The 15,492-nt window shown below is 36.8% G+C and overlaps 3 protein-coding genes and 1 long non-coding RNA gene across 5 annotated transcripts in view; 3 read left to right on the top strand and 1 right to left on the bottom strand.

Annotated features, from left to right (window-relative positions):
• LOC107588140 (prefoldin subunit 3-like) overlaps window positions 1-2,116 on the top strand; it is a 5,255-nt gene extending 3,139 nt beyond the window's left edge. Inside the window, exon 6 of the mRNA XM_016276152.1 lies at window positions 1,904-2,116. Coding sequence (XP_016131638.1) covers window positions 1,904-1,980 — 77 coding nt within the window. The 3' untranslated portion in view covers window positions 1,981-2,116. The remainder of the gene's footprint in view (window positions 1-1,903) is intronic.
• A 2,141-nt stretch (window positions 2,117-4,257) lies between these two features.
• Window positions 4,258-7,718, bottom strand: LOC107588139 (ras-related protein Rab-39B-like). Of its 2 annotated transcripts, XM_016276151.1 has the most exons (4): window positions 7,495-7,718; window positions 7,322-7,400; window positions 6,397-6,623; window positions 4,258-4,928 (listed from the first exon to the last, which is right to left on the bottom strand). In XM_016276151.1, the coding sequence occupies exons 3-4, from the start codon at window positions 6,609-6,611 to the stop codon at window positions 4,502-4,504; spliced, it is 642 nt and encodes a 213-aa protein (XP_016131637.1). In that variant the 5' UTR covers window positions 6,612-6,623; window positions 7,322-7,400; window positions 7,495-7,718; the 3' UTR covers window positions 4,258-4,501. The 2 variants fall into 2 exon arrangements, with proteins under 2 accessions (XP_016131637.1, XP_016131636.1); XM_016276150.1 differs by having other exon boundaries at window positions 7,322-7,718.
• Window positions 4,838-5,422, top strand: LOC107588141 (uncharacterized). The gene is made up of 2 exons (XR_001609546.1): window positions 4,838-4,919; window positions 5,162-5,422. It is a non-coding gene; the product is annotated as an uncharacterized lncRNA (long non-coding RNA).
• A 2,489-nt stretch (window positions 7,719-10,207) lies between the features above and the next one.
• Window positions 10,208-13,582, top strand: LOC107588217 (ras-related protein Rab-38). The gene is made up of 4 exons (XM_016276242.1): window positions 10,208-10,362; window positions 10,570-10,793; window positions 12,710-12,990; window positions 13,096-13,582. Exons 2-4 carry the CDS (start codon window positions 10,601-10,603, stop codon window positions 13,294-13,296), a joined length of 675 nt encoding a protein of 224 aa, XP_016131728.1. The 5' UTR covers window positions 10,208-10,362; window positions 10,570-10,600; the 3' UTR covers window positions 13,297-13,582.
• The last annotated feature ends 1,910 nt before the right edge of the window (window positions 13,583-15,492 follow it).

Genomic DNA, 15,492 nt, shown 5'->3' with positions numbered 1-15,492 from the left:
AAACAAGCCGTTTTAGGTAGGCGTGGCTGACTCTTAATTTTTATAAAGAATATCTCTTTGGATTTGAGACTTTAGTCTTTGCAACTTTACAGATCTTCTTTATGCACCAAGAGCTTGTAACACTCCAAAGAGAAAGGAAAAATTTAAATTGCATCATATGACCCCTTTAAACAGCACAAATATATTCGCTGTTTGCCATGGTGGATCGATTTAATCCATGATCGACATTAAGGGCTGTTTAAGATTAAGCGTCCACAAATTAATTAGATTGTGTGAACTTACATTGTCGTTTATGGAACTGCTTTAGCCCCGATTGATTTGTTAGGTTATTTCAAGTCAGATTTTGGACTTTAATCCCCGCTTTTCCTCAGGTCTCTGTAGTGGTGTTGTGATGAGTCATATTCACGCAGCAGTAGCAGTGATGAGAGAGCGCGCTTGAGAAACAGTTTTTCACGAGGAGAAATCAATCTACATATAAAATATTGGTCACAGATTATTGGTCACTTTCTAATCAATAAAAGTGTAGCCATCCACTAGTAATTATATATAAATAAATCGTTTTTTACCGATGCAAATATGTTAGAAACGATGTATCGCAATACAAATTCCAACTTGTATCCGATGCACACTTTTTAAACCGGTGCATCGTATAGTTAACTTCTTTTGCCGATGCACCGAGGATGTCCGAAATTTAATTTAATTTTTATATATTTATATATTTGGTTAGTTAGTGAAATTAAATAATTGTCTTTGTTGAAAATTGTTATGACAAACAAGAGTTTGTCAAATATATACACTACCATTCAAAAGTTTGGGGCTGGCAAGATTTTTTAATGTTTTTAAAAAAGCCTCTTGTACTTACCAAAGCTGCATTTATGTGAGTGGAAAAAAATACAGTGAAACAGTAGTTTTGAGAAATATTATTACAATTTAAAATAACTGTGTTTTTATTTGTAATATATTTTAAAATATAATGTATTCCTATGATGTCAAAGCTGATTTTTCAGCAGCCATTGCTCAGGTCTTCAGTGTCACATGATCTGGTGCGATTTGGTGCTCAAAATAATTTCCAATTATCATCAATGTTGAAAACAGTTGTGCTGCTTAATATAATATTTTTGTGGAAACATGATCTCTTTTTTTTTTAAAGATACTTTGATGAATAGAAAATTCAAAAGAACAGCACTGATTTGAAATGAATTGACATTTTTGTAGCATTATAAATGTCTTTGTCACTTTTGCTGAAATAAAACATGTCCTTGCTGAATAATATTAATCTCTTAAAAAAAATCTTACTGACCCCAAACTTTTGAACGGTAATGTAATGCATCTAAAAGAGATTAAACTGGTCAGTGTTTACATTTTTTGCAGTATTTGATGTGGAGAGCTGTGGAGAGCATTGAGACATTACCTTTTGTTGCTTGTTATTGACTGTGTATTAATGAATCAGTTTTAGATTTAGCATTGAGGCCAGTTGTGAGAGAGATGGAGTTAAGCACCGGCTCCAACACCAGCACCATTTTGGTGGAAAAGTGCAGATATGTATGTATCAATATACATAATCAATAAGTGAATCATGTGGAACAAGTGCAATAAGGATCAATAAGTGAATCATGTGGAACATTCCTCATCAAAATTCATATCACATTCTCTGCCTTGGCAAACTGTCGTGTATTTTAATGGTTAGTCAGACATTTGTATGACATCTGTAGATTTCTTTCAAGGAAGAACTCCTTGGTTAAATCAGATACAGGCCATAAGTGCCACCTGTTCTCACCATCTGTTAGAATCTATTAGTGAAAGATTTCTTGAAGACATCTAAGTGTAACATGTTCTTTCTAGCCTCAGTATAAGGAAATACTTGCCAACTTTTTCAGATCCACCTTAACCACTACTCTCACAGATATGGCACGTGTTTACAATTGGGATGTCAAGAGAAGGAGCAAAGACAACCTCCTCAAATCTGCAGAGCGGTCCTAGAAGAGGAGGCCTAGTTTGGTCCCACCCCACCTGAATTCCTTTCCCATCAGAAAATTCACCCCATGTATCTGTTTGCACCAACACCAACTGTTATCTATTGATTTATTACTTTTTAAAGTATTTTTTCAAGTAAAAAGGTGAAAAACACAAAACAAAAGTAATAATGGTAGTTTTCTTTTTTTATGATGAATTATTAGCTGTTTCAGAGGGGGCCTCTCTCCACAGGGTTTACACATTTGTCTTCCTCTGTGCTCTTTTTCCTCTCATTTGTTGTTTGGGAAACATCCGAAATTTCAGTTCTGTTCAAGCGAAACTGTTTAAACTACTATTATTGGCCTCAAATTTCTTTCTGTGGAATTTTTCTTGCCAAATCTTGGTAAGGTCATTGTCAATGCAGTGTGCAGAATATGGGGAACATCCTGTTTCATTTATCAGCCTCCTTTCTCTTCCCTTTTCTTCACTCTTCCTTATCTAATGTCAGTTTTTTCATCTCTTGTCCTTCACCTGTACTTATTTGTCACATTGTAGCCATTAAACACTGAACAAAGAACTCGTAATGAAGCAATTTTGGAAAAGGCACAAAATCGATGAGATGGTCTGTGTTTTTAAACTGCGTAGCTTTTTATAATTCCTCGTCTGATTGAGGTTCTGGCAGTGAGTGAGATGAATAAGCTTTAATGAATCCAACTAATTAAATATGTGGCTGCAGTTCCATCTATTTCTTTCAATTTTTGACAATCACTTGTGCACTACTGAAACTACTAATGTTGTCTATTGCCTTTCAATTATATTCTCTTGGAGCAGCACAACTGCTGTACTGATATCATCATTGAACTGTAAAACGACCCTCAATTCCAACAGGTCAAGGGAGGAATGTTAATCAAGTTATAATATTCAACCAGAACATTTTTAACATGTTACTTTAATCTGTAGTACGTTTCATGTTCCCTTGATAAAGAGGTACAGGGTGTCTCAAATTCACTGAAACCGAATCAGTAGTGTTTGTACAGCCAGTCTTTGCAAATCCACATCAGCCACAAAAAGCTTATAGAGCGAGCAAGTGGTCAACCAATCCAAAATCCTGTTTCTTCCCTGAGGCCCTGTCTCAGCCATGTTTTAAAAGGCTTCATGCTATCCAATAATGTGAAAGATTAACTACTCAGCCAGTTGTGCACTGTTATGGACTGTATCGACACATCTTCTCCGATTTAATTTGAGAAAGCGGCTATGGATATATTTCGTAGGGGTGAGAGTGGAAGTGAAGAGCAAGTCATTAAAAAAAGTAAAGATGTTATAGATGAATAAAGTAAGGATTAAATACATGGCGATACAAGCTCTATAGATACAGATGTCTTATGTGAATGTGTACAAGGTCAATGGCCTTCACTGAGCAGTTAAAACCCTATAGGAAGAGCTTGCTTTTTCACCATAGGCACCGTAGGAGGTGCGACAGGCCTAAGGTCCAGCAGAAAGACCACCTCGCTGTAATGAATAATCACATTAGATAGTACAATCGCAGGCTGTAACACTCAGAAACACTCTTTGGGATAAAAGGTGTAAAAGATGTACATAAGTACAACAGATTAAAGTTTCTTTGTAATTCTGGTGAGCACCAGAGGCCTCTTGTGGCAATGTGTGATAAGTGAAATGTTAATATTTGTAAAATAATGCACACATTTATTAATCCATCTGGGGCTCATGGATGTGCTTTCAGTAGTCCCTTATGAATCTTTGCATTAGATCATAAAAATGAACCTCCTTGGTGATATGATGGATTATCATACCATGTGTCATGCATATCTCACACCATTTCAATTACAATTGAAAATCTTTTTTCAATTTTTTGTTCATATGGGAATCATTACAGATCATGTGTTTTTCCAGTTTTGGAATTCTTCATGTAGTATATTGCAGTATATCTCCTTCCCTTTGTCTTTCATTTTACTAAAAATAATCAGACACTTCACACCTTTAGCAATCAAATGTTTCAAGTCTGACATTTTTGAGTCAACAGAAATGTGTATCCCAGCGTTTGAAGTCAGCAAGTAAAACTTGTGTTAGTCCGTTATCTCTCTCATGATACAACCAATAGAAGATACTTGGAACAAGCTTATTCCCGATATCGGAGACGTCCAAAGCCAGAACATCTTTATTTGGGAAGTCAAACTTTTGTGGCTCAATAGAATGAATGACAGATTCATTCTACAGAATGTGCAGATATAGTTTTGACTGGCCTTTCAGCAGGAGTTGTGCAATATTATTAGTATTTTTTTTTAATAATCTTTCATTCTTATCAGTTAAATGTGGCTATATACAAGATTGTGTGATTAGGAAAATGAGCAAAGTAGTATAGAAAAGTGAAGCAATATGGTATGGTGGGACTCGTTTAGGCAATCAGCAAGCAGGAAAGGGGTGATGTCATAATCAGGGAGTTGAAGACTGACCCTGTGATTGGAGGAAGTATTTATTTTGTGCACCAGGGCCCAAATGTTTGATAGGTACCAGGGTGGCGATTACAGACTCAACAGAAACACCGACGATCGCCCTTTGTCACTTCTTCTGATGAATGCACCACGTTTGGTATGAATCCACTCTTCACTCCCTCCCAACCCTCTTGGATGGTAATCTCCCCACTCTTCACCAGCTCAAATATATCCTGTGTTAGCTCTGTAAAAGCCCTCTCCACGTTTATGGCGTCGCGTGCTGAAGTCTCCACGTAGCGCATGCCGTACGCAGCCGCTAGCTTCTCGGCCTCTTGCCGGCTCACCTGACGCTGTGGTTCCAGATCACATTTGTGACCGACCAGCAAGAAGACAATGCTGTGGGGCTGCACGTGGCTGCGTGCCTCCTCTAGCCACTCGTGAACGTTCTGGAAGGAGCGACGGTTAGTTATGTCGAAGAGCAGCAGACCTCCCACTGAGTTACGATAATAGGCTCTGGTAATAGACCTGAAGAAGGCATAAAAAAAAAAGAAGAAATAATGTTCCTGAATTTGAATTGACAGTATACAGAATGCAATATTGCAATTCAATTTTGAATGTGAGAAAGTAGCATTTATGTCGGCATGAAATTTATTTTCTAAATGCATGTTATTGAACTGATTGTGAACAATACATCCTTGTATATGTGTACATTTTTTTGTCATTTTTAATCAAATTGTCATAACTCGATCTTTCAACAGATTTGTTGGACGTATGCTGGACTTGTCCCATCATTTTGTCAGCATTAAACTCACACCTTTCTTAGAATTGACTGCAAGTTCAGATCTGCCTCCATCCAATCAACAACAGATGGATTTAACAAAGACCATGTCCCAATTTTTATTTATTTTTTTCAATAATTTCACTTGGATATACATTACATTTTAGAAGAAAAAATCTGTCACTTCTTGCGTTACATTGTAACTTTAAAATGAATTGAAATAAACTAATTTTAACTAGAAGTGCAAATATTATGATGGTTTCATAAAGCCTTGTCTGACAAGAAAAAAATAAATAAAAGACTTTGACAGCTGATGATAGATAGTATATTTGATAGTGTTGAGAAATAAATAAAGTGATCAAATTATGTGTTTATGAAAAATGCAGTGTGGATGTACAACAGAATCTGTCCTGTAAAACTAGTAAGGCATTTGTGTGTATGACAGGAAAGGAGAAAACGTAAAATGTAAAACTGCAACAGGAGGCAGAGATGAAAACAAGGTAGACGAAAAATGTGTAAAAAGGCATCAGAGTGAGACTGTAAAAAAGGTCTTGAGCTTGTGTAGGTGTACTGCTGGGAACGCACTGAGCTGTGAAGGATGCCTAAGGGCCTCTGGAGTTACTGACATCACTTTTAAGTCAGACATTTGTGACATTGTAGATGGCAGTGATTCACCAATATTTATATTTCCTGTAAGAGTTCGGGTAAAGAGACCTTTGAGCTGCTTTCATTAGTAAAGAAATATAGACAGTATCTCTAAATCACCTAGGGTGAAAAAAAAAGAATCAGTGACGTGTGAATCAGTCTGTGAGAAATACATCAGCATGGATACCATGGAAACACCAATCATGTGGATGGATATGGACTCCTGATCAGATAAGCTTGATGATTTAACTTAATAAAGTTGAGGTTTCTTCACCTAAGCAACTATTTGACACTGTACAATCAATAGTTAATTATATAAAATAATGTGCCAATCAGCATAAAAATCTTTCTGAGCTAATAAACTGATATTATTTACATAGACATACATCTTTATAGAATTGGGGGTCTACAAGATTTAAATTTTTTGAGGTAAACCACTTAAACAACTCTATATGAAATGTATTCATCCACCCTATGAACAATCAATACATTATTGGACAGTCATTTACAGTGATACAGAATCATGAGAAAGGTCTAATGTAACATAATCCAAGATAAAGATTTAAATACCTGAAGCGTTCCTGTCCTGCTGTGTCCCAAATCTGCAGTTTAATGCGTTTCCCAGGTTCGATCTCCACCAGGCGGGAGAAAAAATCCACCCCTACCGTCGGGTCTGACACCTGTGCGAAGCGGCCTTCTGTGAAACGTCTAATTAAACACGATTTTCCAACAGTGGAGTCCCCAATAACAATCAGTCGAAATTGGTAAAGCCAAATTGCCTCCATGTTTACTCAGGTCTGTCAAAGCAAAAAAGGAAAGAAGTGAATTAGATGCTACCAAAACACGTTCATGATTTCCAACAGAAAAAAAGACATTATTTTATTCGCTGTCAGCCTGCTTTAAGAGTTTACTAAAAGGAGAAAATAGAGCAAATTTCTCTTTAAAATGTGTAACCTTATGAGGATATGTTGTGGTTATCTCTGCCCTTGCTTTCTGTGGGAAGGTAGTTGAGGCACAAAATAATCCTTTCAGAGTTTGATTTAAGGCCTGCATCAGTTATGATTGTTCATCCATCACTAAAGTTCAATTTAAGATTTGACATTTTTGTCAAATATAGCAAATATATATAGCCAATTCTATATAATAGCCATAGTATTTTAGGATGAACTCAATGCTGTTTTTCCATAATGGAAGAATATACATCATTTGTTTTAATGCAATATATGTTTATAAGTTCTTAGTCAAGTGCAGGTTACTGAATGCAGTCACTCAGTTAACATGACCTACTGACATATGTGATGCCTGTTAGATTGCTGAGATTTCACTGAGGCTCGCCTGGTAGCTGGACAGTAGCTGGCTATCGTTGGCCTTGTCATAATAACGATTAGCCTACTCTCTGTTCTGTACCATATAAAACAGACAACTGTTAAACAAGCGTTGTCTTTGTATAGAAGCATCTGTGTAGAGGATTCCTTATTCGGTGCTCTTTACTTACGTTTTTTGTTTGGTCGGTTCAAAGCTACCAAACGGCAGATTCCATAATCTTTAAAGGATTGAAGCCTCTGTAGAAACCGCTGGATGAAATGACGGACATAAACTATTCACACAACATACCGAATAATAAACAAAACATTCGTCTCTACATAAAACAAACAAACAGATGCAAACCAAACTGTGCCGTGTAGGCGGTCTATTTTGCTTAGGTGTTGCTAAAGATGAGTCGGCGTGTTGTTGAAATGATCCCTGCCTGGATCAAAGTCGCGTAAAAGTCAAAGATGATTTACATCTGTCATGTTTTGATCCACGCTTGGAAGATGGAGAAATGTTTGGATGTTTTGTGCTGATGAAATGGAAGCGACAGCAGAGGCATCATATAGCCTGACTCATCCCGCATCAGCACCAGTACCACAATCCTCCTAATAGCAGCCACGGCAAAATGCGTACCATAGCCCAGGGGCGCCTTCGGATAGCCTAACCAGAGGCCCCTGGGCTACAGCATTACGGAAGGCCCCCCTCCCATATATATATATATATATATATATTTATTTATTTATTTATTTTTTTTTTTGCTTCCTGACAATTATTTATGTTGAATTTAGAATTTTTCTTGTTGACATGCCAGATAAAATTTTCAACACTGTTCTGCTTAAAATATGAATATAAGTGAATACGCAAATTTGCCAGTATAACATAAAGTAAACACTACGTTATTACAGGCATTATACGGAGGTAATATGAAAAAGTGGTTGTTAACTGAGTTTTTATTTTGAAACATGCCGTGCTCGCGTTTAATTAATTAAATCATAGCATAAAGTAGCCTACACTGAATTATAGCGCTCTTGGCTTCTTTCACTAGCGCATTGTGCATTCCACTCAGGGGCGGACTTACCCATTATGGAAAGGTAGGCGACCGCCTTGGGCCCCCAAAAGCCAAGGTCCCCCTAAAATGCTTTTCATATATGCGCATTAAGCGCGGACAAGTGAACGTTTGCAGTTTACGGTGTTTATTACCACGACAACTGTCTGAGTCAGTGGCGCCTGCAGGTGTACGGCTGCACTGTGAGTATCATGAGCGTTTAGACTGATCTGAGATTTGCCCCGGAAACATTTCAGCAGTTATTATAGGCCTGTGTGTCCCGTATTTCTGTCGACTGAACCCATGCCGTTAATTATGGATTTATCAGTCTTTTGTATGCCAAAGTCCATTTCTGCATAAAAATACTCCGCCAAAAAGAAGCAGAAAATCGTGGTATACGCACTGTCATGAGATCGGGTTAGCCTACAACAATTAATTTGTTGGCTATTTTACAAATGGGAATACAACGAGTTCATGACAATGTTTACATTCAAGCTACCCGTAAAATGTATAGTGAAAAGTACTTTAAAAGCGTCTGGAATGCAATAGAGTAATTTTAAAGCTGTTTTTTAAAGCATTTGCTGCATGGATTGGATATGCACATTTATATAGGTTAAACATTTAAACTAACATTGTGATATACTTGAGCTGTTTTATATATAGATTTTATTTTAGGCAAGTCCTGATGATTTGAAAAGGCTAAATTGATCAAACATAGGCTATGCTATGATCAATTCACTGTCTGCCGCTGGCCTTTACTTAAATTAACTTACATTACTTATTAAATTACTTATTAACTTAATTTACTTACATATTAACGAACAAAAAATACTCCAAATGTTTTTCTAAATTTACTTTATAAAAAAACGAAACGAAATATAATCACTTTTCCATTATATGAAAAACGTAACTATTTGAATAGCTTAAGCTGCCATTTAAAAATAAGCTTTTTTGGGAGCTTAAGCTGTCATTTAAAAATAAGATTTTTTGGGGGGGGGGGGAAGGGGAAAAAAGACGGGCTAGGGCCTATATTTGAGACCCGCGCAGGGCTTTAATCCACTTCATCCAACGCTGTTTTGTTCTCATCTGTGAGCATGCTCTTGATATATGTATTTTAGGTGTGTAAATGTATAATTGCCTTTTCATAATTTTTTGTAGTTAAAACAACTAAAGATTAATTTATTTTAAAGTTTTGAATTAGACAGCCTTTGCACACAGGCTTACGCTGAAAACAACTAAATGGAACCTCAAGGTTGATCTAGGAAAATGTGAGCAAATGTATAGGGCCCCATTCCTATATTTTGCACTAAATCCGCCCCTGATTCCACTCACAGTAAATTGATTAAACAATTCAACTATACAAGCAGGGCGTCGCTGAAAATGAGTGTGTGAGTTTGTTTACAGAATGCTTGTCACTGCTGCAAATTCCCATATACACAAATAATTATTCGAAAAATATAATTTGCAGCCAGTAGCCAAGTGCAGGCCCCTGCGTTATGCGCCCCTGCCATATCCCCCATAGACATTCAACATTTTAATGCCTACTTTCCTTGACTCACTTATGTTGTTTTATACATAATTTTATGATTATCTCTTGGAACATATGGATTTTTTTAACTTTCATTTTTATAGCCTGTATTTTTAAGTAGGCCGATATGGGGTTTGAATGAGCCTAAACTTCCTAGATTTGATTGTTTAACCACATCCTTGCTTTTAATTGAAAAGAAAACTGTCCCACTTTTCCTGTTGATCTATACAACTTCTAAAAAAAAACATCTAAAGTCTATTACATTGAAATGATTTTAAATATTGTTTTGATAAATTTGCATTTAGGGCGGTTGAAACATCAAAAAAATGTAAGCTAAGCCTATCTACTCCGTTTTGAGCCTACTATCTTGCTTTAGGTTTAATTCACTGATAAAGTTTAAATGTCTTTCTTGTGCGCCATCTATTTCAAGTTTTACGAGCAGAAGAACCAGGGAACCAGTATGACGGGGAATGTAGTTTATAGGTGATTCTCGATACTCAACGCTGGACCAAAGTCTTCGCATAGTCCTGAAGTTTAGTTAGGCACACTGTGATGGGCTTCTTGAACAGATCAGCATTACTGGATATTTGGCTGAAAGACTCGACAGCGGATCCGCACGTATGCTACGAAAAGTTGTCGACAGGCAAATAAAGTGCGAAACTTCTCACCTCTCGAAGAAACGCTTTTTTGACAGCTGCAAGGCGCGCGTCCTTCAGCGAAACGCAGTGAATTTTTTATTTGTTTGTTTATAATTTTACGATCTACGAAAACCTAGACGTGGAGAGTTAGAGTACTCCGACCAACACGACTTTTAATTTTACGTAAATAATAATAATAAAAAAAGCTTTCTCTCTTTCAGACAAAAATGGTCATGTATTTAGAGCGCTGAAATGCAGCAGGAGCGGCTACTCAAAGTTCTTGTCATTGGAGATTTGGGTGTGGGGAAGACTTCCATCATAAAGCGATATGTGCATCAGGTTTTTTCTCAACATTACCGCGCGACTATCGGTGTTGATTTTGCTCTAAAAGTCCTGAATTGGGATCACCAGACAGTTATTCGACTGCAGTTGTGGGACATTGCAGGTCAGTTACTGAAGTTATGTATAGTTCTTTGTCTTTGCCTGCAGTGTTAATGATTGTCACTATACTTTATCTAAAAAGTCAATAGGCCTGTCTAAATAAATGAGCATATAGTTGAGAGGAGCCTTCAAGCGATATGGCATGCCATACCGCGTCAAAAACTATTCTACACAACATTTTCTGATTCTTGTATAGGCTACTTATATTATCCACGGCCATTTTGGACCCATCATGCCCGTGTTATCTGTCAGCTATACATTTATACATAAAATGCAGCTATTTTAGTCAGTTAAGTGTAATTGCTTGTCTTAAATATAAAAGCAAAGTAAAATCTGCAGTGATTAGTTCATTGTAGAATTTAATGCACTTTGACTTTATATTTACAGATGAAGAAAATTGAGCAAAACTCACAAAATACAGTAGAAATTAAGTTTTGTGACACGTTAAATTGATGGAACCAAAACTGTTTAGATAAAAAGATGAAATTTTTTACAGTGTTTACTGAATATGTGTATATATTTATGTAATATAAAGAATATGATGTCAAAGAAGTTTCAGCCCTTTAACCTTCAGTTTCCAAGCACTGATGTTTTATTGACCATTCACAGTGAAAATGCACCACATAATACTTATTCAGACAGTACACAGAAAGACAGAAAGAGATAAATAACATTACTAGAGTAATGCTCAGTTCCATCAATTCGATTCAAGATATATTCAGTTAAGCAGACATAATAAACATGTTGTTTATGATTACAGTTTGTGTTTGTAATGATTACAGTATAGGGATGCATGTATGATATGTAGGGATAATATATCCTGCCGAAAATTTGTGTAGAAAAATACTATACCGTCATCACATCACTATAGGCGTCCCACCAACATGATTGGGCACAGTTAGTTAACTGTTTCCAATTGTGAACAGGCCAAATTGTGAACCGTGTTCAAATGGAAATGCATCTGTCTGCTTTGACAGATTTTATAAAAAAAACTGAAATTAAAACTTAAAGGTATAGCACACCCATAAATTAATATTTGCTGAAAATATACTCACCCTCAGGCCATCCAAGATGTAGATGTGGTTGTCTCTTCATTGGAACAGATTTTGCTCACCAATGGATCCTCTGTAGTGAACGGATGCCTTCAGAAAGCAAGTTCAAACAGCTGATAAAAACATCACAATAATACACAAGTACTCCACACAGCTCCAGTCCATCAATTAACATTTTTTAATTTCAAAATGTTGCTTCGGGCCTCTATGCATAATTTTGCTTTCTCCAGTGAAAAAACCATCTTGTCTAAATCAAGAGAAAAATGTGCACAGATCAAGCACCATATACACCGCTACAAGTGAAAATAGTTCTAAATAAACATGTCAGTGGATTTGTTGAGAGGACAACAGGGGATGGACTTTTTTTACTAGAGGATAATAGACTTGTATTTTTCACAGAAGCGGCAGTTTAAAGTTAAAACGCCTTGATAAATGAGTTTCTTACAAACATGCTGTTTTTCACTTTACAAGACGTTAATTAATGGACTGGAGTCTTGTGGATTATTGTGATGTTTTTAATCAGCTGTTTGAATGCTCATTATGACGGCATCCTTTTACTGCAGAGAATCCATAAATGAGCAAGTGATGTAATGCTAAAATGCAACATTCATCTACATCAGGGTTCCTCAAATCTTGCCCAACTCTGATCAAACACACCCGACCAGGCTAATCAAGGTCTTCAGGATCACTAGGAAATCAAAGAGAGGTGAGCTTCATCAGGGTTTGAGCTAAACTCTGCAGGGCAGCGGCCCTCCAGGACCGGATTTGAGGAACCCTGATCTACATCTTGATAATTTTTGGGTGAACTATTCCTTTAAATATCATACACAGAAACTATCTTAACACTCTTTTTCTTATTTATTCTCAGGACAAGAGAGGTATGGCAACATGACACGTGTGTACTACAGAGAGGCCGTAGGGGCGCTGGTGATTTTTGACATGACCCGCGCCTCCACCTTCCAAGCTGTGTTGAAATGGAAAAAAGATCTTGATTCTAAAGTTGCCCATGGCAATGGGCGTCCCCTACCAGCTGTCCTGCTTGCCAACAAGTGTGACCAACAGAGATATGGTTTGTGTTCCAAACTGCCCAAACTCGACAATTTCTCTAGGGATCATGGATTTGTGGGGTGGTATGAGACGTCTGCAAAGGTACTGATTATAGGTTATATATTTTATTATATTACCCTTGCTAGTGCCTAGGTGCCTGTTTGAAAAGACACTTCTATTCATATTATTCCTTCTTATTTTTAACAGGACAACACAAACATTGATGCAGCCATCATGTGTCTTGTAGAAAATATAATGGCCATTGACACGGAGGATGTTCCTGTTAAATCGGACCCTAGTGTACTGATCCTCCCTGCTTTTGATTATAACCTAAAAGAGCGCAGTGACTCTAGATGTTCTGTCTGCACAACATTCCAGTCCAGCAAAAACCCCCACAGTGAATTATAGAGTAAGATGATGAAAACAACACAGAATGGAGTGGGAAAGAAAAATATAGAGAGAAAAAGAGATAACGGTCACACCCTTTGTTGTGCCTTCAGATAGTGCTGAAGTAAGCCTTTGTGGAAAAGACTAGACCATGAAGTCTTAACACTTATATGCACTTACATTTACACATACCAAAAACAACAATGTCATCAATAAAACATGCAGCGTTTACACAGAGTTTTCTCTGATACTTAATACAAATAATATTAATAAAATAAAATATAAATACTTAATGCTATAGACTCACAGCTATATAAGGCTCTTGAGGTTATACTGCAGCAGAAGAGCGGCGTGTGCACATTTGCCTCAACTTTGTGTCTGTTAAAGCCTCTGACTTTAAGTCTCCATCCTCAAAATGTGTGCATGCATTTGTGATTACATAGCGTAGGGGTGTGCTATTTTAAACACTGTCTACAACAAGCTTGTACACTCAACCGATACTTGAGGCTCTAAAAACACAGTTAAGTAACTAGACCGTTGCTGCTTATCAAGCTGAGATCAATTTGGGATTTTAGGCAAGATGCAGACCATATATGGCAAGCCCATGTAAACCAACAACAACAGCAACTAGACAAAATACTGTCTGTAGTGCTTTCTTTAGAGATATGACTGCACACATCATTTCACGTTATGAAAGATGAAATTATTATTTATGTTGAATGCAAGGTTTATATCAGAGATCAAGGATGATGTAAGATCTTCAAATGATTAATTAAATTCAGAGTTAAGCAGTCATGTGCCAGCATACAAAATGTATTGTATTAGTGTGAATAATCAGCAGTGGATTCACGCAGTCAAGTGTGTGTGTGTGTGTGCACGTACGTACATGAAAGCATTAGCATCAGACAAGTAATTGCGCTGAAGTGTCTCAGCAGACACTGTGGAGGCGCGTGCCTAGTGTTTAAATGTGTGACTGGATGTTTGTTTTTTATGTCATGACCCACATGCTTACTGTCTGCTCACAGCAGTAATTTTTCCACTCTTTATTTACCATGTATGTTTTGTCTGACTTGCAGAGGTTTTTCTCCTACCATCCATGCTTCGGTGCCCATAATTTATGGATCCCCACAGCTCTCTTACTAAATAGGCTTTTACTTTTTTACATATTTGAGGAAGTGTTTTGGACTGTGTAACTATCTGTATAATGTCACATCTCACAAAAAAATTATATGTACATTTTTTTCTCTCTGCTTGTTGGACTGCTTTAGTCCTCTTTGCCACATAACAGTCTGCCACATGGCGCGTGTCTAACAGTGACCTTTACTAAGCCTACTTTTTATTCAGCAGACATGATGTATAATTTTATGGCAATTTAAATGTGACAGTTAAATGTTTTCGCAAAAAAGAAATGGCCTTTTTTGTTACTCATTAACATATGTGTATGCAATGGCTTGAATAATGAAAAGCTTTAAACAACCTTTACTGTGTTTTTCTGAATTTTTTCATGTCCCCAGCCTTGCTGTATTAGCATATATAAACATTTTGATATAGTAATAAATAATACAGTAAATAAAAGGTATGTAATTATTTTATATATTTTAATTTTGTTTGACATAATATATTCAAATGCAGAATTGTTAATTCATGCGTTCATGACCTCAAGGTTAGATTATTGTAATGCTTTATTGGTTGTTCTGCACGCTTAATAAACAAACTCCAGCTGGTCCAAAATGCAGCAGCTAGCGTTCTTACTAGAACCAGGAAGTACGACCATATTAGCCCGGTTCTATCAACACTGCACTGGCTCCCTATTAAACATCGTATAGATTTTAAAATCTTGCTAATTACTTATAAAGCCCTGAATGGTTTAGGACCTCAGTATTTGAATGAGCTCTTATTGCATTATAGTCCTCCACGTCCGCTGCGTTCTCAAAACTCTGGCAATTTGATAATACCTAAAATATCAAAATCAACTGCGGGCGGCAGATCCTTTTCCTATTTAGCCCCCAAACTCTGGAATAACCTACCCAACATTGTTTAAATCTAGATTAAAGACCCATCTCTTTAACCTGGCTTACACATAACACACAAACACATTTCTAATATTAAAAACCGTTAAAGGATTGTTAGGCTGCATTAATTAGGACAACCAGAACCGGGAACACTTCCCATCACACCCGATGTACTTGCTACATTGTTAGAAGAATGGCATCTACG

This window comes from Sinocyclocheilus grahami, unplaced genomic scaffold, assembly GCF_001515645.1.
Source record: "Sinocyclocheilus grahami isolate Dianchi unplaced genomic scaffold, SAMN03320097.WGS_v1.1 scaffold99.1, whole genome shotgun sequence".
Classification (NCBI taxonomy): domain Eukaryota; kingdom Metazoa; phylum Chordata; class Actinopteri; order Cypriniformes; family Cyprinidae; genus Sinocyclocheilus; species Sinocyclocheilus grahami.
Note: the sequence above shows the minus strand (reverse complement) of the source record. Positions and strands in the feature narration are given on the sequence as shown.